General features: G+C 42.1%; 1 protein-coding gene across 1 annotated transcript; it reads left to right on the forward strand.

Moving 5' to 3' along the window:
- Positions 1–1,490: 1,490 nt before the first annotated feature.
- Znf365 (zinc finger protein 365) lies at positions 1,491–24,373 on the forward strand (the record flags this gene model as incomplete). The annotated part of the gene is given in 4 exon segments (XM_013514865.1): positions 1,491–2,246; positions 14,100–14,280; positions 20,674–20,711; positions 21,400–24,373. Coding segments are annotated over 4 exon segments (1,200 nt in total). The 3' UTR covers positions 21,638–24,373.
- Positions 24,374–24,796: the final 423 nt, after the last annotated feature.

Raw genomic sequence — 24,796 nt, forward strand, 5'->3', positions numbered from 1 at the left:
GGGGCCGGGCCGGGACCCCGGAGCGAGCGGGGTCCTCGCCAGCCCCGGCGCGCGCGAGGACAGCGGAGCGTTTCCACCAGCCCCGTGCACCCGGCTTTCCGCCGGGCCGAGGCCGCCTGCGCGCTCCGGAGCGCGCTTACCCGCGTCCCTATCCGGAGACGCCGCCGGTTCCCACGGCCGCTCCGGAATCCCTCTCCGCTCTCCACGTCCTGCCGGCCTCAGCTTTCCGGCCTGCTCCGGGCCGGGTCTGCGTCCCGTCCCAGAAAGCCAGCGGTGGGCACCCAGTGCAGCACAGAAGAGGTTCACACCCCCACCCCCCGGGGCCACAGGCTTATTAGCCTGGAAGCGTCACCCTTGCTGACTTGGGGATCAGTGGTACCTCGGCTTTGGAAGAGCTTGAGGACCTGACAGGGACGCTCTTCAACCTTAGCCCCATCTGGGCTCCCTCCTAGTGGGGCCCAGTGCTTGCTGCGGTGAAGTGGAAACTGTTTCTGGGGGAAATAGATACGCACGGCTTGCAGAATTAGCCCCTGACAGTCATCTGTTGCTAGGGTGAACGTAATACATTCCTGCAAGGAAACAAGAACTTCCTGTTACTAAAAGAGTTATCCTCAGACTTATTTGGTTCAGAAATGGTCATCTCTACAGCTTGTCAAGTTAAAAGAGGACAAGGCGGAACACTGTATTATAATACAATCTTGGCCATCGCCCTGCTTATACTCAATGATGCTTAATCCATTGAGTCCCCAGATTTCAGTAAGGCTAGAGAATGGGACCATTATTGTTATGACTGTATACTGATTTATTTCATCACACCAATAATGAAAAAGACAAAAATATCAGATTGAAATTTTTTCAGCTGATAGTGTGCTTTCTGCTACTGTACTTAGCTTGAGTAATCTTTCCTGTATTTGCAAGATCAATGAGCCTGGTCCTTTAGGAGCTATTTGGACAATGCATGTGGCTTGTCCACATTTTTTATGTATGTAGGCCACGGTTTTGCATGTCGTCTACTAAATTCAGAAGGGTAAGAAACTTGAGTTCCATTTCTGGATCTGCTTCCTCTTGGCCTTGGAATCATTATTTCCTTTTTCCAATTTTCTGATTTGCAAAGGAGGAATGGTACCCACCTTTTCCTTTCTTTCTTTTTTTTTTTTTTTTTTTGGCCTAGGTATGGGCTGGTAAACTTTTTCTATAGAGCCTGAGCAACAAATAGTTTTTGCTTGGCAGGCCATAGTCACTGTCTCAGCTACAGTACTTACCTCTGACGCCTAGCTAAGTCAGCAGATGATACAGAAAGGAATGGATGTAGCAGGTTTGGCCTATGGCCTATAGGTTTTAATTTTAATATAAAACCCAACATAAAATATTACATGCAAATGCCACTTTAAGCCAAAAATCCACTGCCCTTACAGACATGAGCAGTAATCATTTCAGTAGCGATTTTTTTTAAACAGACATGTAAACTGCCCATTTTCTCCCCCTCCCAGGACTTTTAGAGTAATGCAACAGAAGGCTTTTGAGGAAAGCAGATATCCCTGGCAGGAGTCCTTCGAAAATGTTGCTGTGTGCCTGCCATTCCGCTGCCCGAGGTGTGGAGACCGTACTAGATTTAGAAGCTTGTCATCCTTGAGGGCCCATCTGGAATTCAGTCACAGCTATGAAGAAAGAACCCTGTTGACAAAATGCAGCCTCTTTCCGTCCCTCAAAGACACAGATGTGGTCCCTTCCTCAGGACTTCTGAAGCAGGGGAAACTGCAGGGCCACGGCCATGTGGTCAAACAGAAGCCAAGTTATGTTAACTTGTACAGCATTTCTCATGAACACTACAAGGACCAGAAGCCATTGGAGGTGGTGGCAGAGAGGCCTGCGTCCTATGTGCAGACCTACACGGCCATGGACATACGTGCAGACTCGCTGGATGGGCCACGGTCAAGTCCTGGACTTCCCACCTCCGACACCAAAGCTGCTTTCGAGGCACATGTCAGAGAGAAGTTCAATCAGATGGTTGAAGCTGTGGATAGGACCATCGAGAAGAGAATCGATAAACTCACCAAAGAGTTGGCCCAGAAAACCGCAGAACTGTTGGAAGTTCGGGCAGCTTTTGTGCAGCTGACTCAGAAGAAGCAGGAAGTTCAGAGACGAGAGCGAGCCCTGAACAGGCAGGTGGACGTGGCCGTGGAAATGATCGCTGCACTGAGGCAGCGCCTGACCGAGTCGGAGGAGGAGCTTCTTAGGAAAGAAGAGTAAGTGGTCCCAAAACAGGCACGTTGCTTAGGAACCCCTGCCCCGTGTTACAGGAAATGTCAAGCAAGTTTGGTTTTTATGATTTATAGGTGTTTGGGCTGCATTTCTCCGTAATGTAGTTGAATCAGAAGGCACAAGGCTTTGATATTATTTACTTTCTCTAGCAGTGTCAGCATTCCAGCAATACTGATGTCAAAATATCTTAACTCCTTGTTACCTTGGAAATTGTAAACAACATACAGTGTTCTTAGTGAGAAAATTACTCCATCCATGGTGGAGTCCGTGGTGTACAAGCTTGAATTGGATGGGAAGGCAGGAAAGGCATTCTGGGAAAGTCCATTCTCCTGACTGTCTCTGCAGTATATAGTATTCAGGAACACAAGATGCCCTCTTATTCCAGTGTACAAATATGCTCCAAATGCAAGTGATTTTGGCTTATTCACCATTTTGGATGATCAGACCATATTAATGAGATATCAGTAGTTGAGAATCTAATTATAATTTGTACTTGGAAGGAGACCCAGAGGAGAGGAGATACTTTCTGATATAGTTGTACTGCTGTGGTTTGAGAATTTTCTTCAAGTCTTGACTGCTTACAAAGACTTGCACTGGATTCAAAAATCATAGGGGATCATAGAAGCTATTATTTGGATAATCATTGTACTGTACTTGAAGTGTTTACTTATCAGTAAGTATGGATTTAACTCAAACTGAGAAAGAATACAGAATTCAGTGTATTTCCTAAGTGCAGAATGTCAGATTTCACTTCATATGGAGCTCAGAATAGACAGAATCAAAGGAATAAGCATCAGTAGAGTAAAATATCCTAGAAGATAGGATTCCAAATTATTTGAGTGCCATTCTAGAGAGTGATTTAATTTCATCCGTTTTTTTGCCTGCTGGCACTTTTCTATCCTGTGTTCTCTTTTAAAAAGTAATATTTAAATCTTCAGAAACTCTGTATCAGTGGTGGTGAACCTTACGGCACGCGTGCAGCAGCGATCTGTTTATATCATTGAAAGCCCTAAAAGGTTCTCCACCACTGCCCTATAAAGAGATTGTTACTTTAGTTAAGTATTTTTATCCTATCTTGAAAGGAAGCCTAGACGTTTTTTGTTTATACTGGGCATTTTTTTAAATTATGTAGTCAGGATGAATTTGAATCAGCTATTAATTTTTTTCTTCCAGGGGAATGATTTCTAATGAAAGAAGCTTTTTTGTTTTTGGCTTCTGGTATTTCTTGGTGGGGAGTTAGTGTTCTGACCTGTTATGAGCACCAAGGTGACCCATGCTGCAGGGCTGCGAAAATGGAAGATGGGTTGCCCTATGTGTAGAGAAAAGTCTAGAATTAACTTTATAATATTTATGTTTTATTCAAGAATGGTGAGTTTAAAAGCCCACCACGTTAATGTCTTACATTTATTTATTTTTGTATTTGTTTTACTTATAATATTTATGTACATATTTTTGTAATACTGACAGTTGAACCAGGGCCTTTGCACTGAGCTGTAGCCCCAGCCCTTTAAAAAATTTTATTAATATTTATTCTGTTTGTTTACTTTGCAGTACTAAAGATTGAATCCAGTGCCTTTATACTATAATACACTCCCAGCTTTTAAAAAGATACATTTTTTTATGACAGGGTCTTGCTAAGTTGCCCAGGCTGGGTTGAATTTGCTAGCCTTCTGCCTCTTCCTCTCAGTATTTGATTTTTTTTAAAGAGGAAAAAAAATAACAAAACAACAGCAAAGACAAAAATAAAGCAACACAAAAACAATAAAAATGACACAGAATTTCAAAACAAAATGATAGGAAATTGGGGCTGGGGATTTAGCTCAGCGGCAAAAGCACCTGCCTAGCATGCGCAAGGTCGTGAGTTCGGTTCCTGGTACCGGAGAAAAACCAAAAAAAAAAAAAAAAAAAAAAAAACAAAATGATAGGAAATTAACAATGGTTGTTATCTTTAACAAAGTTGCTCAGACTACCATATGTAAGAATGCAAGATTGGTCAAACCATTAAAGAGAATAAAAAATAATGAAATGAAACATTAGAAACGATACAGAGCTTCACTAGACAAGGTGGTAGGAATTCAACAATGGTTGTTATATTGCATATTGTCTTCAAATTAGTTGTTCGGGTTACCAGATATAAGCGAGCAAAATTGGCCAAAAATAAAGAATTAAAAAATAAAAAAGTAAAAAAAATCACAAAATAAAAAAATTTAAGCATTAACTCTTCCTTTCTTTTTTTTTTTTTTTTTTTTTTTTTTTTTTTTTTTTTTTTTTTTTGGTTTTTTCTCCGGTACCGAGAACCGAACTCACGACCTTGCGCTTGCCAGGCAGGTGCTTTTGCCGCTGAGCTAAATCCCCAGCCCCAACTCTTCCTTTCAATAAGTATTTATTAATTATACAGCTAATGATGAATGTAGGATTTGGGGTGGTAGCTGTCTGGAGTGTGGGAAGACAGGATAATAGAGGGCAGGCATGGTTAGATACAGGTGATTGTCAGTGATCAAGAATTTGTTTGGGATAGTGGATTTACAGTTCCTTTTCTTTGAATTAAAAATACCTAATTAAAAGTGGTCCATGCATAGACCAATAACGATACTGTGTTATGGATAATCCAAGACTCACGTGAGTACTAAATGAAAAACATATACCTATAAAAACTATTTAACAAGACAGATTTGTACATGTTAAACATATTCCTCCTTTCTAAGCATACTCTACTCCATTCTTAGGGGACAGTTGCATTAGGTTTAATAACCATCCCTCTAGAACTTTCCTGTGTGCATACAGCCATGTATGAATTGTACACACAGAATTGCTGTGTTTTCCCAAACGGAATCATAACACATACTATTCTACCCCTTGTACTTGGAATTTCTTTTAACGTAATATGTCTCAGGCATCTTTTGTGTACCAAACACAGAATGATACCATTTCTTTTGAATACTCTGTGATATTTCATGGTATGGATGCATCATAAATTGATTCAGCCAGCTTGATATTGATAAATATATAGTTTTGTTCTATTTTCTAATACTGAAAATGGTGCTTCCGTTACTCTTTTTGTACAACTTTGTGTATACCTTTGTGAGCATACCCAATGGTAAACTACGTTTCTGTGTTTTTGGTGCTGGGGATCCAACCCAGGACCTCATGCATGCTAAGCGCACACTCTCTCCCACCAAGCTATACTCCCAACGCAAGGTGATTTTCGGTGTTTAATTTTCGAACTAAGAGAAAAAAGCAATAATTTTTTTTTTTAAAGTGCATGGGCTATTTTTGTCCAAATTACCTTAAGCTTTTCAATATAAACTAAACAAAGTATTCATTTTTTTTGAAAGCCTTCATTGTCAGTTTCTGTATTCAGGCCTCAAATAATCACTCTCTCTGTGTATAGAATGGGACTGAAAGAGTCTTGTTTTCAAGGAAAGACACTGGAGCTCTTGGTCTTGGAGGGTGGCGCGGGACAGCACTCTCAGTGTCTGCAGTGCCTGGCCTGGCGCCTCCTCCCCTGCCATCTGAATGGGGGTGCAGAGCCAGCTGCCCATCTGCCGCCGTCTGCATACCAGGTTGATTTGGCTGGATGCACCTGGCTAGGCCCTTCCCTCCTTACCACTGCCTCAGAGGTTGTACCATCCATGGACGGGACACCTTTCGAATAGGGAAGGCTCCCTTTGGCTAAGGAACATACCAGAAGCTGGGCTCCCTTGCTGAACACCTCTGGGGCCATTGTAAAAGAAAGGAGATTGTCACTGTCCCATCTGAAATTGACTTAAACTTGTGGACCCATTTGAAACACAGATGGTAGAAGTGGTTCAAAAAGATGCAAACACTTAGTATTTAGCATTCACGTAAGGCTTTCTTGCCTATGAACTTTCCCCTCAAGTTTAAAAATTCTTTCTTTCAAACTGAAATAAAAGACTTCAGGACTGCATCTGCCCTGAGGCCTGGTACAGGTTGAATCAGCTTGGTTTATAGAGTCATATGCATATATTCTGTAACTGAGAAGCCCATTTGAATTGCAGTATTTTGTATTTTGGTACCAGTAAGTCTCCTGTACCTCCATAGAGAGGTATCCTTCGATTTTTGGAGTGCAGATCCCAGAAAAAAGCTGCTCATTGTACAAAGCCAGTGTAACTTTAAAAGTCCTACTGAAACAGGTATTTACTTATTGACGAGTCAGGGCTGTTGCATAGCACGTTCGTATCAGGTGAATCGATCCTGGCCACCGTACAGTAAGATATCCTTGAACAAGAAAGCTTGGGTTTAGATGGTAGCTGAGTTAATCTCTTGAGGTTTGGAGGAATTGAAGGCAGTAACAGAATCCCACATTTACTTACACGTTCTGCCAGCCAGCGTGGAAAAGGCCGGTGGAGTACCTGCGATGTGCGGCACCTCGCTGGAGAGGGGTTTGGGAACATCAGATCCTTGGTGTTTTCCCTGAGGTGCTTATGCTCTGTGTAGTAAGAAGGAAGGACACCTCTGAACCAGGCCTGTGTCCAAGCGCAGGGTTGTTTAAGCTGTGCTTAAAGGCAAGGCCCTGTTTCAAGTTGGTAACACTTGAGAACTGATCCTTCTATGGGAGAGACCTCACTGAGGGAAGAAGGAAGAAGGGCGAATTTTCAAACAGGGCCACAAGACTGACCTTGGGGGAGCCCCTGGGCCCTCTGAGACAGCCCCGAGTGGGCCCTGCGATCTCTGATTGTAGAGGTGGCAGGTACACTCCGTCCTGCAGGAGGGCACATTCATCTCAGAGATGCAGGAAGTCAGGCCCAGAGCATGGAATGACTTGCCCAAGGACATAGGTTTAGTAGCAGAGCTGAAGCTGCAAACCCATTTTCCTGTCTCTGTGCTGAGGGTTGTTTCCATCAGTTCTCCATGACCTAGCCAGGCTTCTGGAAAATGTGGTATTTGCCTGAAGCACCAAGACTTACGTAATATTGCATGTGGCCCATTTTGGAAGAGGCTTGCTTCTTTGCTATTTTAAGAAGACTGCTACAGTGACATCATTTCTTTTTCTGATGGGATTAAAGAAAATGTGAGCTGGCATCAAAGGTGTTGGAAGAAGGGAAACGAAGTGGTGGTGTCACAGCAGGGTTGTGCAATTCAGCTTCTGGAAGACCAGCCCAGGGCCTTTAACTTCACTCCCCTCCCCGGATGCCAAGCCCACCAGGGTGGGGCTCGTGTTACTGCCAGCCTGGGATTGCTGTGAAGACCTCTTTGTGATTCCAGCTCTCATTTCCATCCTGCGGCTGTGTGAGCTACAAAACACAGAACCTACTTCCCACTCCGTCCGCCATGTGCCCTGTTCCCTGCCAGGAGCCCTTCAGAAGACAAATATATCCTGACAGCCTGCTGAGGGCCAGATTCTTTCCTGGGTTCTGCTCATATTGTGGTAAAGCAAGTGCAGATTCTGCCTTCAGGGAGCTTGTAGACTACAAGGGAAAACGACATCAAAGAGACCATCAGGGTGGATGAGTCACAGAGCTGTACTTTGAGCCCGTGATGTCCACTTGGGTTTCTCGATAGAGCTGGGTGTGGAATGCAGCGTTGTAAGGCAGTGCTGACCTGGTAACTTGCCTTGCATGGCTAAACCTTTTGCAGTTTACTTCCGTCGGTCCCAGTTTTTGATCACCTAAGTCTGTGAGGAGGCAACCATCCATACTGGTGTGCCGCTGCGGAGCTGGCCAGGAAACGTGAGATGCAGAGTCCAGCAGGGCGCGAGGGGCCTGGTGGCTCTGCGGTGTTAGTTCATTTCAGGACTCGGGGCTCCTCTCTTTCCATTCAGGTTTGTAGATGAATGTAGGCTAAAACAGACATCAAGCATGTTTTCTTAGGGATGTGGTAAAATTTGCAAATACAAGAAAATATTTCTTCCAGTGAGAAAAATTTGATTTTCTCATTAGGGTTTTTTAAAAATAATTCTTAATGAGGAGCATATTTTATTGTTCAAAGAAGCTGAAGAGCAAAGATGAGGCAAGGGGCTGACACTAGCAGAGACGGATGGACCACGGCGGTGGTGCAGATGAGTCTGTGTGGCCCTCGAAGAGCCCCACGGCCTCCTCAGCCTTCACGTCTGCAGCTTGGCCCGTGGCGTGTACGAGCAGCTCACTCCTGCTTCGTGGCTGACGTTACAGTCTGTCTGAGGTGCTCTGTGATCAATAGTGAGGCTATTTTTAGCTGGAGATATTTTTATCATTTCATATACCTCTGAAGGGGCTCATAAATCAGTGATGTAAAATGAAATTTAAATAACTTGGTAGAGCTCTGCCTTCGGGAGAAGCCCATGTGAAAGTGTTTTTTAAGAACAGAAGAGAGGCACCAAGTTTAGATCCAACCCCCACTCTTTAAGAGGCACCTGAAGGTTACTTGCCAGTTTTAAACCTCAGTACTTCTCTGGTAAAAGAAAAAAAGGAACCTACAGTTATCTTTTTATTGGTTAATGATGTTCAACTAGAGGTGTAGTTGCATCCAGCCCTGTACTGTGGGCTGGCCTAGTGTTGGGTGCTGTATGCCCTGAGGAGGGAACGGACAGGGTCTGTGAACTCACTGATTTTATGATCACATGAGGTAAATGACACAGCTTCTCTGGTCTGTGCGAGACCACAGCAGATGGTCTCCTCTGCACTTGAGAGTGTTCCTAGCAGGAGAGCTTGGGTGTCTTAGTTACTTTTCTCTCACTGCTGAGCCAAAATACCTGACACCCAAAGTTAAAGGGGAAAGGTTTATGTAGCTCAGTCTGGAGAGGTTTCCCTCCATAATCACCTGGTCCCATGGCAGGGTGGCTTGGCAGAAGGGCAGCACGGAAGAAAACCAGGTGAGCAAAAGGCAGCAAAAGCAAGCAAGGCAGGGGGAAGGCAAGCCTCCTTCTGTCCTTATATTGTATCCAGGCTACTGCGATTAGGGCAGTGCCAATCCAATCAGTGGACTGTTTGAGTAATCACCCACCCTTAATCCTAGCACCCATAATCCTAGCATTGCACCATGAATCAGTCACACTACGTCACCCCCCTCTGAAAAAGCCCCACCTATGGCTGCATGAGGCTTTGCGGGGACATCTAGACACAAGCCATAACTCTGAGTTTAGAGGGATTATTAAAAGTGAGCACTAGGGAGGGGAAGAAGAGGCCTTAGGGAACCTGTCCCATAGTAAGAGTCTGGCCAGGTACAGGAATGAAGGGAGTTCAGATAGACACCGGACTCGGGGCACGGATCTGAGTTTTCATATGTGGTGAGACTGCTGTGTCGTCCCTCATTGATGGTGCAGAGCTGGAAGCCTGTGCAGAATCAGAGTGAACTCCGCTGGGCATTCATGCACGTTCTGTCCCTCTGTGTGCTTTAGATGGGTCGTTCACTTGATAGAGTATCTTTGATTTTTTTGGAATTAACTTGTCTCTAACTCACCAAGAAGAAGTAATTGAGAGGGTTCCATCTGTGAAAAATGAAGTAAATATCATTTGTGTTTCAGACCTTAAGTTCATCCTGTAAATAAGCTAGTGCAGGAGCGAATGCGTGTTTTTTGAACTAAGGCTTTGACTATAAAGAGCTTTTTCCCTCAGTGAACCCTTTCTACCTTAACGCTTTCCAAATGCCTGTGAGCACAACACACTGTCAGATTTCCGGGTGTGGAAATTAGTTTGCATAATAATGAACTTCAAGGTCAGTTTCTTATATACTGTGCTGTTTCTCCCCTTTAGAGTCAAACATGCCTTTAAGGAAGCACATGTACCATACAATCTTGGGTTTAATACTTAGCCTTTCTTTTAGTGTACTTGAGTAAGAAGTCAAAATTGGAGCCAGAAGTGGTGCTGAAGCCATCACAGTTAATTTCCTCAGAGCTGTTCTGTCCCCACGCCCTGCCTGGGTTTCGCTCAGGTTCATCCTTGTCTTCTCATCTGGCCTGCCAGCTCCACACTGTATTCTGAGTCAGAGGGGTGAAAACTAGAGTAAAACCACGCAAGCCTTTTACAGCTCTGATCGCATCGTATTCTTCTCCTTGTCACATTCCGTTCTTCTTTGTAATTATATATTTTAGTGTTTACTGCTTTCAATGTCTCCTTCTCCCATTACACGGGAACATAAGTAACATCTTTATGAAAACAACTGTTTTCCCCAAAACAATTCAGTGAAGAGTGGTGGTGTTTAAAGTTTTCCCAGTATTTTTAATTTGTGACTTTATAGGAAGCACCTCGGTGTTAGTAGTTCTGGATTAAGTCTGGTCAAATTCATTTTTCTCTTTAGATAGATGACAAAGGTCTAGTCTCACACAGATGTATCGTAGGAAAGGGATAGAAAGTTTGAGTAGCCTTTTCAGGTGATAGTGGATGTTCTGCTTGATACCATGCCAAAATGGGCTAATTAGTCATTTCTCAGAGTTGATTGCAATGTGGGTTCTGAAGCCGTATGATGAACATCTTGTTGAACATTGGTCTGTATTAACACCTCGAATGGTGATTGTACTGTTCGGAGTATAATTGTTAAAAAAGTCATAAATGCAAAGTGGTTAAATTTTTTTTTCCATTCAGAAAATTTCCCAAATTCTTTAGGGAAATAAAGAGGCGGTTCTGGATAGCATCCACTCACATGACCGGGAAATGAAAGAAGGGATCTGAGATACACACACCCACTACCCCACAATTAGTCACTCCGTTTGGGACTGTTCTTGTCTCAGAAGGGTACCTTACATGATCGCAGTACGCTGAGCTTATTCAGGCTTTGTCTTGTGTGTTTAACTTCTCTTGAAAAATAAAATCATACTGAGCCATCAGGCTTATTTTAATGGTCTTTTCCCCTCTTCTCGTTGATGTGATACATTCACAACCTGAAATTCGGTTAGCATCAGTGCCAGGTTGGTTGAAAAATAAAAAGGTTATTAACTTCTTAGCTTCAGGGCACGAGATAATTGAATGAAGGAGGTTAGAAAAAGATCCTTCCCTTCTGCAGTGTGGCAAAACACTCCACAATCAGCTGGGAGCATTAATAATTTTTAAAGTTCTGTATGTAATCAGCAGTAAAATATTATGTGATTTAAAAATACAACCACAATCATTAGCTGTGTTGCATTCAGATTTGTTCTCTTGCTTTTGTGATTTTAATCCTGAGATTAGTCTGTTGAATGCTGTCTTCTCATATGCTAGACTATAGCCAGAGAGCTTCAGCACAGTAAATATGCAAGGGAAAAAAGACGGGAAAAGCAAGTCATCATGTTGACAGTAGTTACCTTGGGGTAGTGAGCTGACTTTTGATTTCTTTGTCCTTTGCAGACATTAATTACAGAATTTTTTATTGAGTGTATATCAAGCATTGTATTGAGTCTGCGGTTTAGAACAGAGAAAAAAGCTCCTGCCCAGTCGTATCCTCAAAAATGTCAGTTTTAATATTTCCCGAAAGTGTGAAATACCTCTCTCTGTAACATGACAAATATAATAAATACTATAAGTCAAAATGAATTTAAAAAGTGACTGGCCTTCTGTTGTTTCCCCAGTGCGTACAATTTGGAGACGGTTTCAAGGTCCAGTTACCTTAAGTATCACCCGGGAAATTTCTTCAATGAGCCTTTCTTTGAGTGAATTGAAGCCTTAATGTTGGACAGAGAATGTATAGCAGCCATTTTCCTGGGCTGTATTTCCAGGGGTGTTTGAGTTGTAATAATTCTCCATCTGTAGGATCTAAACCACAACCAGGACCCATGAAAGGACTGTGTACCTGGATGGACCCTCTACTCTTGCTGCTAGTTAAGGTTTGTGGTTCACCTAGAAAGTAGATCAAAGCAAATGACAGTAGAGTTTGGAAATTGGCTGTGTCCATGGCCTAAATAACTAGGACTTTGGAAAATACACATCTGTTGACAGCTCATGTGGAAGCATCTGGAAATAAACAATGAAAGAAAACTCTTTTCAAAAAGGACTTTTTTTCTCTTTGTGGATATTTCTTAGCTACTAAAAGATAATAGAATTATTATAGGTTAGGGTTTGTGTTTCTTTTTGAACAGGAAACTAGAAGAAAGGGGTGGTATCATAAGTATGGCTTTGAATGAATCATTGGTACAGCTGATCTCTTTTCTATTTTTATAAATATGTACTTTCCCAGGTTTGGTTCAGAAATCTGTGCCTCTGTAGGAAGTGTCGGTACTTTCAATATGATCAAGTGTGAGGCACTGTAGATGTGAGAGAAAAATTATGACTAATAATAAAGCAGCCAGTTATAAATTGACCAGTAGGACAAAATACAGAATCTAGAAACCACCACCAGCTATTTTACAAAGATTTATATAAAACTGATTTCTTGAGCCAGAATCCCCAGCTTTGTTTTCGATCAAGTGGAGGTTTAGAAGGTGCTGGGTAGGCCATGTGTTGACTTGACTGTCTAGAGCAACTAAATGAGGTTAGAAAAACAAAAACTGGAGCTCATTAATTTAAACTGAAAGAGACTGATGGGACAGTGATCAGAATCTTTAGCATCTTGACTGTGTAAATTGAATATGGCCAGAACAATGAGAGGCCAGTGGAAGGCTGAGACAGATTTTGAAGATACCTAATAGAAATACTATTTCCACCAGGTAGTAAAACTACGGAACTGAGTAGCTCAGTAGGGACGGCAGAACATACAGAGGGCGTGACTAAAAGGCTGACTGTGATTTCTTCAAAAGAGTGAGGTGGTAAGAACTGGTAATGTGCATCTTTTGGTGGTGTTGATTACTTGATGATTCCCTACGTAGGAAAGAGGGTGTAGAGAAGAGGAATTAAGGCAGGAGAGTAAGGTAAGGAAAGGAAAACTCTGGGTGTGTGTTCACAAACAGATGGTTACAACCCTGCCTACCAAAACCAAAATGATGGTGGCCTTACAATAATAAAGTTTTAGCTCTTTCCTTCTTTATATTGTTAATGTGTCATATGAGGCTTTTATGAAGAACTTATATATTTTATAAATCAGAAAAATGTTAGTTTCATACTTGCATTAAAAATAAATGGGAAATACAAGATGCAATGAAGTTAGAAATTTTCTGGGTTTGTAGCTCTATTATAAATGTGGAGATAAAGTATTGAAGTATTTTGCACAGCTGTCTAGGAGAAGGCAGCCCTGAACATGTGCCTCCCATGCCAGTGCTAGGATGGCTTTCCCTGTGGACTTCTGATTGGCCTCAAGGTGCCGGTTTGCGCTGTTTCATATATAGCTCAAAAATGCACTGCTAGACAAGGTGACTCATTTTACTTACTGCTCAGCATGGCCTCTTGCTTCTGTACCTGCCATCTTTGTAAACTCCTCTCCCCAGCAACCAGATTTTTAAAAGCTAAGTCAAAACTTGACCCAAAATCATCCAGTGGTTTGTCATCTCATTTAAAAAACAAACCTGGAATTTTCACAATGGTCTGCAAGGCCTGACCTAACACCCTTCTACCCACAGACCTGCTGGTGGTATCTTATATCCACCTCCAAGTCCCAGGTCTGTCTGCTTCCCTCTTCCCGGGCATCTGCCTAGCTTATTCCTTAGGACTTCCTTCAGGTCTCTGTGCAGACGTTTCACTACCCAGCAGGTGGCCTCTGGCTCTCCTTTCTAAAGTGTTACCCATCTCTTCCCTTCCTCTTCACTTTGTCTTCTTGTGCCCAGTTTCAACGTCCTTGCTTCTTATTGCACCCGATATATGTATTTATTTGCATATTTCATGACTAGCAACCTCTACCAGAATGTAATCTCTACAGGAAATCACAAGAGGTAGCCTTCTCTCCTTCAGCAGTGCCACTGCTGAGCCCTCTAGGGTGATACCTGACGTGGCGCAGGCAGCATCAATGCATACCTCGTGCCTCATGTCTCCATTTCATGCTCTGATATTTTTGCCTTGCAGGGAAGTCGTTACATTCAACCATTTCCTGGAAGCAGCAGCTGAGAAGGAGGTTCAAGGCAAAGCTCGGCTCCAGGACTTCATCGAGAATCTGTTGCAGCGGGTAGAACTGGCAGAAAAGCAGCTCGAGTACTATCAAAGCCAGCAGGCCTCCGGCTTCAGCTGTGACATCAGTGAGCACTTGGTGAGTCCCACGCGTCCAGCTTCTGAGCAAGTGGACAGGGAGAAGGGGTCAGGCGCAGTGGAGAGGGAGCCGGGTGGCCAACAGGGCCTCCCTAGTCATCACGGGAAAGCTCTGCCTGCTGCACAAGAGATGCCTGGGCATCTGGAAGGAAGCTAAACCCTGGATGCCCTTTTCATTTCTTCCCCCTCCTTCTCTGTGGCCTGCAGAATTGGTGGAAATACTTTTATATTTGTACAATGATGGAGCTTTAAGTGACCAAAGAAGTTACTTATTCTAACATGGATATTTGGGTAGATTGGAAGCTGGCCTGTTTTGGAGCTCTTTTAGAAGAGTCTCATGAACACTCTGACCCTTCTCTCTAGGTAAAGCAAGATCCCTCCAAACACAGTTTATTTTTCCTTAGTATGGACTGTTGATGCTGTTCAACAAGGTCAATAGGTGAAACATTTTTTAAGTAGGGATTGAAAAAAGAAAACAACAAATTGAAAACAATCCCAGGTGATAGGTACGCTAGATTTCTGTGTACTGTTTTACATACAGGGTTATGACTTAAAAACCCCCAGAGCCAATCTGGGTGTGGTGGCACATGCCTATAATCCCAGCAGTCTGGGAGGCTGAGGCAGTAGGATCTCAAGTAGGGCCCAGCCTGGGCAACTTAGTGAGATCCTGTATCAAAATAAAAAATAAAAAAGGCTGTGGGTATAACTCAGTATAAAGGCCAATCCTCGGTACTGGAGAAAAAGTCAAAACAGAGCCTATGTAAGAACTTTGGATGTGGGTAAAGATCTAGATTCTCATAAGTAGTTGACTGAGACTTCTTGGTCTCTTGAGAGCATGAGAGCAGGCACAAAGGACAACACTGTAGGTAAGGGGCTGTTGGCCTATCTGTCTGTCTGTTTATCTATCTTAGTACGTGTTGTTGAACATCATGTTTACATTCCTCGTGGGAGGTTGGTCCATGTTATGGAATAGGTCCATGTTATGCATTGGTCCACTGGTTGCATGTTATGTTTTATACATACACCAATTGCCCATTAGGAGTGTAAACACCATATTGAAAAATATGAACAAAGAAAGAGAGAGGGAATCAAGAGAGGGATGGAGCAAAGGGGAAGGGAAAGGAGATGGAAAAAGGAGTGAAGAGGTATTAAATGTGATCATATTGGAACTCTATATTTCCTTGGTGTGATTAAAAACAACAGGCAAAGCAAGGGTTTTTGATACCCCAAAGTGGTTTTCTAAAACAGCATATTCATTGTTGAACCTTTTGTATGCTTATCTCCTTCCCAGAAGATTAAAACAATATTCTTTTCTTCTCAGGTGGACTATATTAAAAGGAAAAGAAAAACATAAAACATTTTGCTAACTGAAAGATTAGCAAGGCTGGTTAACTAATAAACATTACTTTGAAGTTCTGGAAGTCAAGATTAAAAGCATGTGTGATTATATAGTACAACAAAGCCGGAAAGAGGAACGAGATGACAGACAGTGTGGGTAAAAGATGACAGGTAGACAACAGGAGGGAAAGGAGAGAGGGAAGAAGGAAGGAAAGAAATGAAATCTTAAAAGCGTACACTCAGCGTTAGAGCCGTACTGTGAGGCAAGTCCCAGAACTTTCTAGAACAATAGTAGACTGGACGGAAGCAAATTTATTACATCTGTGAGGCTTCAGCACTGCGTTCGGGGCAGCTCATCTGTGTGACAAATCTCATATTTTCTGGGTGCGTGCCTGCAGCCTTCCGCATGTAATGTTTCTTAGGGGAGCCGTCACTCCCCAGTTTAATCCTGTTCTCTCTCTTCTAGGAAACTGTGAATGTCCAGTCTTCACTAGCTCTAGTTGGAGGGACAAAGCCATCTCCTGCCTTCTTCTTTCACCTTTCTCTCCTTGGAGAGAGCTGTGGCTTGAGGTCATAGAGTCCAGATGTGAGGTAGAAAGGCCTGGCTTCCTTACATCCTTACCTTGATTCTCACTGGGAGAGACAGTTTATCTTCTGGGCTCTATGATTCCTCTGGAAAATGAAGAGATTGAATTCAGTGCTAAGTTCTAATTATCCTGACTTTGATGGTTGGGAGTTTTTTCTTTTAAGTATTAGAAGAGCTGTGTGTAGTGGTGCACATGTATAATCCCAAGATTCAGGAGACTGAGGCAAGAGGATTTCTGTGAGTGCAAGTCTAGTACAGGCTACATAGTGAGTTCAAGGCCAGCCTGAACTACATAGTGAGACCTTGTCTCAAAAGAAAAATTTAATTTCTGGAGCTTGAACCCAGAAGTGCTGTACCACTGAACTACATTTTTTATTTAACTCTAACTTACAACCCTTCTACCTCAACCTCCTAAGTAGCTAGGATTATTATGGTTGGGAATACAAAAACTGAAATATAATGTAGCATTAATGTTTTTGTATTATGCTAGTAAGTCACCCAAAGCTAAAATAATGTGTGAAATCCTGCTGTACTAAACCAAGAAGACTCTTAAAGACAGAAGAGTGGAAGAGGAGGAGGAAAAAAAAGAAACCATTTGTTATTTTTTTCATATATTTATTTACTCATTTCCCCTGCTCAATTAAATTTTTGCACTTTGAAAATTGAATATCTTTTGAGGCATATAGCGTGATTCTCATTACACTATATCATGTCATCAGAAGTTAAGTAGCATTTCAGCTGTTTGTCAGATGCATATACACAAAATTTTATGTGTACATATACAACATACATATACTTATACACATATATATATGCATTTATACATGAATATATTTATGTAACATTCATTTAAATACATTCAAATATGGTGAGGAATAAGTAAGTATTAATAACTAATATTTTGTATGACTCAAACATGAGTTGATCTGCCTTCGGCTGACTTGCTCTGCCTAAGAGCTGACTCACACAAATGAATGGAGTATAGTTAAGATTGTCTTGAGGGATGGCAAAGCTGGGTGTGAGTGGGGCATGATCAAGGCACTGTCTGACTTGGATCAAATAAATATGGCCCTGGGAAGGCCAAGAACTCAGTGTGTGTTCTAAAAGGGTTGGGGTGACATAGTTTCCTCCATTCCCGTGTATGAGGTGTGATCACCAAATACAGTGACTGTTTAATTTTTAAAAAATTATTACAGTAAAGGACATATTGCTTTAATCCCTCTCAAAATACACCTGCTCATTTTGAATGCTCTTATCCCATTGTTCTTACCATGTTCTGAAAAAGTTCTCATACTCCTTTCATAAACATAATCAATTGCACTGTTATGGCTGCCTTGTTGTCCTGAATGGATTCAAAATGGTTACCTTTCATGCTCGCTTTGATTTGGGGGAGAGCTAGAGGTCCCGCAGTGCCAATTCCAGTGGATAAGATGGATGGGGGCACACCCTGATGTTTTTGTGAGCTGCCTTTCTGTTAGATGGCACTTGGCAAGATATTCACCGTTTCTTATTACGTCTTTTAAAGACACCCATGGAAGAGGACTTCCAGAACTGCTTCAGAAAGTGCTGGGATAAGTGTGTTTGAAGGGGGCCGGGGATATCTCAGTGGCACAGCACCTGCCTGGCAAGTATGAGGTCATGAGTTCCATTCCCAATATCAAAAAGAAAAAGTGTGTTCAAAGGGAGAAGGAATATTTCCACAAGGGTTAGTTAATTTTCAGGAGGCCATGTGTGTTTGACTATAATACATTTTTAATTAAACATTCACCTTATATTTTGATCCACCACCTATAGTCCTCTGTCCTGCATTGGACCATAGTATTCCACACAGGACAAAGACTGCAAATGCTTTTAACAGAGAAAGCTTTGAACCATGTGTTTGATAACCTATTTGGTTCAGCTTAGTGAAGCTATAGCATGTCCAGAAAACCAGGATGCTTGTCCCAGGTCCTGCAGGCCGAGCAGACATCCTGCTGACTTTCCTGTCTCTAGTCCCTGCTCACACACCTGAGCTCCCCCCAACAGAGGAGTCAGGAAAACCACCCCCAGCCCAGCGCGCAACCTCTCCACCTGGGCTGTGCTGCAGAAATCACATGGGTCTCTTTCATCTCCCTCCTCACCTTCACCTCACTTCCCTCCCCTTCTTCTTTTTCTGATGACCCCTACAGAGAGCAGGGCAATTACTAGACTGACCCATGAGTTCCTTCTTTCCAAAGGTGACTTTTAGTGTTGCATTCTTCTGTGCTATGGAAAAATTCCCTTCCCCTTGGACTTAACGCCTTTTCTAAAATAATGTTTTGGCATCCATATCTTTCCCTTTGTCCCCTGGAGCATTTATGTTCTTTTTCACCTGACTGATTTCTAAAAATACAGTATGCTTACTCAGATATTTTATCTTTATGCTCTGAAAAATGCTGTCGAATTAGACACAAAGTGACCTAATATCCCATCTGCCAAAATCACTCACAGAACTGCTCGGAGGGAAGGTCACAGAACAGCTTGGATAATCTTGTTTTAAGCGTTGCATTTATTTCTTGCAGGTTGCTAATTTGAGAACAGCAGTAATTCACTTAACGCATATTTATTGGGGACACAGAGCTCACTGCATGCAGTAAGAGGAAACTGCTTGTAAGCTAGTTAGATAGGGTCCCTGCTCTCATTGAGGATGAGAACACAGTATAGATGCAAATAAAGGAAGACAACTTCATGTAATGGCAGTCGCTAGAGAGACAGGAAGTAGGATGCATGTCTGAAGGCCTCACTGTGGAGAGCTGCTTTAGACTGGGTGGCCAGGAAAAGCCTTGCTGAGGAGGCAACATTTGCATCGTGACCTGAACGGCCGACAGGAGGCAACTCTGAGGAAAGATGGCAGTGGAATGTTGCAGGCAGGGAAGAGGCAGGCGCAGCAGGAGGGAACAAGCTTGGCATGGCTGAGTGCTAGGAGATGAAGTCAGTTGTCCTGGCCCAGCAGGAATTTGGATTTATTCCCCAGAACACAGGGAAGCCACTGGAAGGTTTTCAGTAGGAGGTCATCTGTGTTTCAGCAAAACCACTCTGGCTCCTCTGTGGCAAGGACTGGAGAGGGGCAGGCGCGGCTGGTGGGGTAGGAGGCCGGCATGAAGTGAGCGGGGTGGGAGCTGGCGGAGAAGTAGATGAGGCACTGAGAAATGGTGGCTGTAGGATGTGTTCTGGGTGCAGAATTGACGAGACTTTGCTGAAGGATTAGATTAGTTTATGAGGGAAAGAAGAATCAAGGATGAATGCAGGGTTTCGTCTCAGCAGGTAGGTGTGCGGTGCTGCTGTGTGCAGAGGAGAAGTTGGAAGAGAGCCAGGGCTCCAGTTCTTCCGAGCCTGTAACAGCCCAAAGCACCACATACCTATTGTAGTGTAGTCGGCCTCCATATCCGTGGGTTCCATATGCGTGGATTCAGTCAACCTTGAATTGAAAATATTTGGAAAAAATGGAACATGTGCAGACTTTTTCTTCTTATCATTATTCCTTAAGCAATACAGGATAACAACAATTTACACTTATACTATATTAGATATAAGTAATCTAGAAATAATCAGCACCTATAGTAGGATATACACAGGTTATATGAAAATACAAGGCTACTCTATAAAAGGGACTTGAGCATCTACGGATTTTGGTACCCTCAGTCGGTCCTGGAACCAGGCCTCCTCAGATACCAAGTATGTCCTGACCTTGTGAGCCCAAACATCAAGGTGGCCCTTTCTCCACACTTTCCTTGTTATTTCTCCTGTTCGTCTGCCTGCTGATGTGACATCAGTTTGTCTAATGAAAGCTCCATGAGGGAGGTCAGGAACTGGAGGTTGGGAATAACCTAGGTCACTTTATAATCCGTGTAGTGACATCGGGATCAGGAAATGATAATTACCAATTTAATCTGCAGGTGAAGGCAGAGTCCAGCCACGAAAGTGCATGCAGATATTTTATTGCCTGGTTATTAGGAGTGGAAAGTAATCTCAATGGTAGATAGCCCTTTGATGTTTGTGGGGTTAGTCTTAAGATGTTCTCATTTTAAATATGATTCATTCTAGGCACGCAACTTCTTATACCAATTTCCTTTCAGTGAATACTTTGTGACCAGCCACAGCTGTAGTATGTTAGCTGGAAATACAGCCTGATCACTGAAGAAATAATGGTACATCAGCCCAGTTTTAAAAAACATATTTCTTCCAACATTGATCCGTTGGGAAGCTTTTTAGCTTTTATATTTTCAAGACCTGCTCATGTAGGCTTCTTAGAAAACAGAACAGGTGCCCACAGAGGCACCCTGGGTAAGCAGAGTCTGAGACACACCGATGTGATGGGTGATGCCCTGGGTAATGCTACCAGTAGCAGTTTCTGACTTCCTGACTGTGAATTCAATTGCTTACACAAGAAAGATATTTAAAATCAAAGCAAGCCATCAAATTAAGTAAATTTTTGTACCTGTTTTCTTTCAGTTTACAGATATCTCCTCCAATAAGAAACCCAAATGCCTGTATGTATATCTTTTTATACTTGGGCCATTTGATAATATTTGTATTGTATGTTTCCCTGTTGCTTTTTATATATCTGTCATATAGATAGATTTGATGGGCTTAGGTGAAAATTTACCTGCATGTGTATCTAACTGTAAAACATTTATGTGACTTTCAAATAAGAAATCTATGAGACCATGATAATGCTAGAGTAGTGTTTCACAGTATTATATAGTGACCTTTCTCTTGTTGAGGTATATTATAATAGCTGTGTAGTACTATCATTGTAATAGGCATACTACATTACTTGTGTGAATTATAAACTTTAATATATGCAGTGGATTTTTCTGAGACCCCAGTAGTGACTTAAAGAGCGGAGAGACATGGGTTTTGGTTCTGCCTTCTCTTTAGACCAGCTATGTGTACTGTTCTGGGGGATAGTAGTCATTTAAATTTTCTGTGCCATATTTTTGTTACCGGTGATAGGGCTAGTAATATTCCCTGGGGATTTAGTGCCCTGTGAGCATTTCATGGGAGTCATGGGAACATTTTGGAGGAGAAATGCCAGCATCTACGATTGTGTCAGGGGGCATGATCACCACTAGGGTGTGCAGAAGTGGTTGTAGACAGGTATTTATTATTTTTTAAGGGTTAAAAAAAATCTTTCTGACTGCTTATCTTTCCTCTGCTCCCATTCAACCTCTGCAGAAGCCGAGTCCATCCCCATTCAATGTGCAACCACGCTGATCTCAAGGCCCATCTCCACCCCAAGGGAAGGAGCCACCTGAAGAAGGCCAGGGACGACCGAGGCAGCGTGCAGCCGGCCAGGGCCACACACGAACAGGCCGAGTCCTCACGAGACCTCTGCAGACTGCTGGGCCGGAAGGGCAATGTCAGACCCAAAATGGCTAAAAAAAAGCCAACAGCAATTGTGAACATCATCTGAGAGGAGAGGTGAGGGGAGGGTCTGGACTCCCCCAACCGTTCCAGGGCCAAGATCGTTGTCCTTTTGGACACTTCCAGTAGGGTGTATCGGGTAAGCAGAAGGCATAGCACACCCAAGTGTCCGGTTAACCAGAATCAAACAGAGGGGAATCTCAGTGAACCAGGATTTTGTCATCACCCTGCTCCCTTTTAAAAGCAAGGGCAGATCACAGAAAGAATTTTTAAAAATTGAAACAATCTAATCCTAAAGGTTTAGCAAAACAGAACTTCAGCCACGAAGGTAATGGGTCTGGTCTGTAGCTGTCCTGGATTCTGGGCTTCCACACAGAGGTCATTAGTGCTGGTGACCAGGGCCACACACAGACATCAGATGCTGGGAGAAAGGTCATCTGTGCCTACTGCCTTCTAAATTGTGAGGCAAGGAAGGGACATGTACGGTCTAGTAAAGCAGTGAAATAATATTTCTGTTCGTGTTTAGCCCTCCCCTGAGTTAATGTGAAAGCCTTCACAATAACAGTTCATTCCCCCCTGAGTGCTCTGGTTAATCAAGATTTTAATGTCTGAGGATGCTTACGGGACTTGCTCAGTCAAAATTCAGTTTTCATTCTGGCAGATTGCTTTTCAGTTTGTTTGATTCAGGTTTTTCTGTGTCCTTGAATGCACGTTTGTTCAGATTTTGATACACTGTGCTGTCTTTTTTGGCTAAGTATTCTGCACCCTCCAACCATCCTGCCAGCCTTGATAGCTGCTTCCAGGCTGTGGTCTGGGAGGACCCTGAAGCCCTCTGATCAGCTGGCGGCATTTTGCTGCTGTGCCCAAGTGCTTGGAGTACCAGTAGATGGCGCTCTTAGGGCTTTGGTTCCATTCAGGAGGCACTGTAGATCGCGCCCAGCCCTGTCCTAAGACCTGCTTTCTGGGTAGTGCCAACAGCTTGCTCGTTGAATTGTGGGCATGACTTTCTCTTCACTAGCATAACTTTTCAACCAGCTGCTCACTTTGTATCTGGCCGCTTCTGTGTCGTTTAACAACTTAATATACTTTCTTACCTTTCAACCATCCGGCGTATTCACTGTACAGTGCATTTTAAAGTAATTTCTGAAACAAACAGTGCATGTAGGGTTCAAAATCTGATACTCTCCTCTCTCAAATGGCTTTTGTTTCTATGAAGGAATATCTTTGAGCAATCTCCCACTTTAAAATTTTCTTCTAGAATGAATTGTCATGTATTTTTCATTACATTTAGCAATATCATCAGGTCTTATGCAGAGTGTACAAGTGCTGACATCCCTCTAGAGACAAGATAATTTTGTCCACAAATATATATATATATATATATATAACATATACATATATAACACACAAATATATGTCAAGTATATTAATAATTTATTTTTAAATACTTATGGAGAAAGTGTGTGTTTATGTTGGGTGGTCTTAAAACTACAAAAATTTAGCGCTTGGTTTGGCAGCACATATACTGAAAAAAACTATGTAAGTTTGTTCATGTAAATTGAATTTTCTGTTTTAAAAATTAAAACTTTAACCTAATTAACATTAGTAGATTTATGATTGTTATTGATGTAAGCATTATATTAGCTGTACATTAAATTAGGTAACAAAGCAATTACTTAAAATGCCAGTAAATTGAAAACTGTAACATCATTTTCAAATATTTTGAACTTATCTTAGTGGAAATGTTGATTTTTGAGTCTTCACTTTGACTTTTGGTTTATGGGGATGGGGTATTCATGTGGTGTATAGGCAGCTATCGAGTGGGTAAAAACATTGCTGTGAATATCATATCACTGTTTAGACTAATATTGTAAAAATTGTAATGTTTATTTAGATAATTAATCGCCTCCAAAGATAAATTATTTATTACTGATGCTTATACCATTATTGCATTTTTGCCTTTTTCGTACTAAAAAAATAACGACTTGGTTATTTGCATGCTCTTTGTCCCGTAATGTGTGCAAATGACAACTTGTTTTTAAAGGTGGTACAGCTAGATTTTCTTTTCTGTTTTATTTAGAGTAACTCACCTTTTTTGGTGTTCATTTAACATGCCTAGAGGGCACGGCTGCCTCTCTGACAGTGGTACCCATTGATCTTCAGAAAACACCATAATGTCATAACTATTCTGTATACATTACACAAGACAAGTAGTATTCAAATTTATTTATTAAACACTTTCCTTTTAAGTTCAGGTTGCATTCTTATCCCCATATGAAGAAATATTTTATGTGGGTTGCACTTCCTTCAAGACACAAACGTACTGTTGGAAAGTGGGAGCTGACTCACTCGGAGGGCTAATTCACCTACATGCCATGGCCCGAGCCATGTGCCATGTCCCACATATATTATGTTCTGAAATATTCTTCTTGTCCCCATGGGCAGTCAGCCTTGGAGTTGAGGCTGTTGCTAATTTGAAGAAATCACCAAAGTTTCTGGGAAAACATGTTTGAGGTTAAACTGAATAGATCAAATTTTGTTATTTGTTTTGTAAAGAAGAAATCTTCATTTGGACTGTGCTTTCTTTTTTCTTTCCTCTCAGACTAAAATAACAGGCTCTTATCTGCAAAGTTCAGATGGCTTAGACACTGTTTTCCGGTATTCTGCAGGGTCAGTTACTTGTTGTATAGAAGTTGGAATATTCTCTTCCCAAGATTAAAAAAGAAGTTTTTAGCTTATGAAATACTATGCTAATAAAGCTATATTTCTGACTAAGGTGTTGGTATTTTTTGTCTCATTGGAGTGTTTTGGGGCACCCAAGTATATTGGTCTATTAAGAGTGAACAAAATGTTCCTTCATGAATAAGCTTTCCATCGTGAATATCATCACCATGACCTTGTTGTATACCTACAACTAACTTGAAAACATAGCTCCATCATTGTTGTTCATCCTAATGTCTATGTCTCAGAGTTCCTTTTGCATATGTTCACACCAACACATCTTCATTAAAAGCCCACTTGCAGGTTTTTTTCCCCGTTTTTCTCCACAGCTGTGAGTAATTTTCCTACACTCTGTTTTTAAATTTATCAATTTTTAGTGAAAATTATGAACCGGTTTCACAGCACATGTCCCAACTTATATCTGCTGTCCATTGCAAAGCTTAGAAAATGATTGGGCTAGATACCAGGGACACATATCACTGGTGGG

Source organism: Chinchilla lanigera, unplaced genomic scaffold (genome assembly GCF_000276665.1).
Source record: "Chinchilla lanigera isolate Chin_1 unplaced genomic scaffold, ChiLan1.0 scaffold00024, whole genome shotgun sequence".
Classification (NCBI taxonomy): Eukaryota; Metazoa; Chordata; class Mammalia; order Rodentia; family Chinchillidae; genus Chinchilla; species Chinchilla lanigera.